General features: G+C 31.7%; 1 protein-coding gene across 1 annotated transcript in view; it reads right to left on the bottom strand.

Moving 5' to 3' along the window:
• Positions 1-631: 631 nt before the first annotated feature.
• LOC108688353 (synaptotagmin-4) overlaps positions 632-1,071 on the bottom strand; it is a 4,486-nt gene continuing 4,046 nt past the window's right edge. Inside the window, exon 6 of the mRNA XM_018194591.1 lies at positions 632-938. Within this exon, the coding sequence (XP_018050080.1) occupies positions 819-938 (120 nt within the window). The 3' untranslated portion in view covers positions 632-818. The remainder of the gene's footprint in view (positions 939-1,071) is intronic.

The following is a 1,071-nucleotide window of genomic DNA, read 5'->3' as shown; positions in this document are numbered from 1 at the left end:
TATATATATTTATATATATATTATATGCATTTAGTAGAGATAATAGGCTATTACCAAGCAATAATCGAATGTGATGCAGCAAATTAACTTTAAAAAAATTATTTGGTGAACTGATTTAATGAACTGATTATGATATTTTATACATATGTTTTTTTATATCACTTTGTGTAAAACCGCTTTCAACGCATTAGCGTATTACAATGCATTCCATCCAATTCGCTCTAGGGGACAACAAAAATTTGCTTCATTTTCATCTACATGACGCAGTATTTTAATAATTGATAGGTCGCTTTGCATCGATAGTTCTTTTTCATAATCTCGTTATCAACTGGTCAAGAATCTTAATGTCTATGCTTATATCTTGTAAAGCATCCTGCAAGCTGTCATCCCGTAATCGCGTGTCATTATATTTTGTGACAATCTGTGTAATCATCTATTAAAAATTATCTATTTAAAAAAAAATGTTATAAATGAATAAATTATAGAGAATTATGTATATAAACTGACAAGCTTGAAGAGCAACATGATTAAAATTTCATTTATTTTAAGATTAAAAAGATATTACGCGAATTCCTAGTAAGTAAATAAATAAGGAATGTGCGAACACGTTTATAAATTCGAGACGTTTTTTTGTGATGACAGCAATCACGGGTGGAACCGTTCGTTTCAAGCCTAATATATATTGATTATTAAGTTTACAAAACGCCCTACCTCATAGGGCTTCAAGGAATCGAATCGGTTTCACAGTAGAGGAGGATATGGGAATTCAAAGAAATCGGAGACGGGAACTCGGGCTGATACGTAGGGCCAGAGATTGATTACTCCCGCAATTTATGCCAATCGGCTATCTGTCGTCGCGGTGAGCTGCATACCTCTTTCCAATGGTTTACAGCGGAGCCTTGACATTTTGGTCCACCAAACTCTAGCCGGCCGATTACCTAAATTATTATATTTTGTTACGATTCGTTTACCATTATATAAAATTTTTTTACTTATAATTGCAATTCAATAAATTCAAAGAAATGAGACATATGTATGATATATAAAAGATTATTACATACAATATATATA

The sequence above is a fragment of the Atta colombica genome, unplaced genomic scaffold (assembly GCF_001594045.1).
Source record: "Atta colombica isolate Treedump-2 unplaced genomic scaffold, Acol1.0 scaffold228, whole genome shotgun sequence".
NCBI classification, from domain to species: domain Eukaryota; kingdom Metazoa; phylum Arthropoda; class Insecta; order Hymenoptera; family Formicidae; genus Atta; species Atta colombica.
The sequence above is the reverse complement of the archived record's forward strand: the minus strand, read 5'-3'. Positions and strand labels throughout refer to the sequence as shown.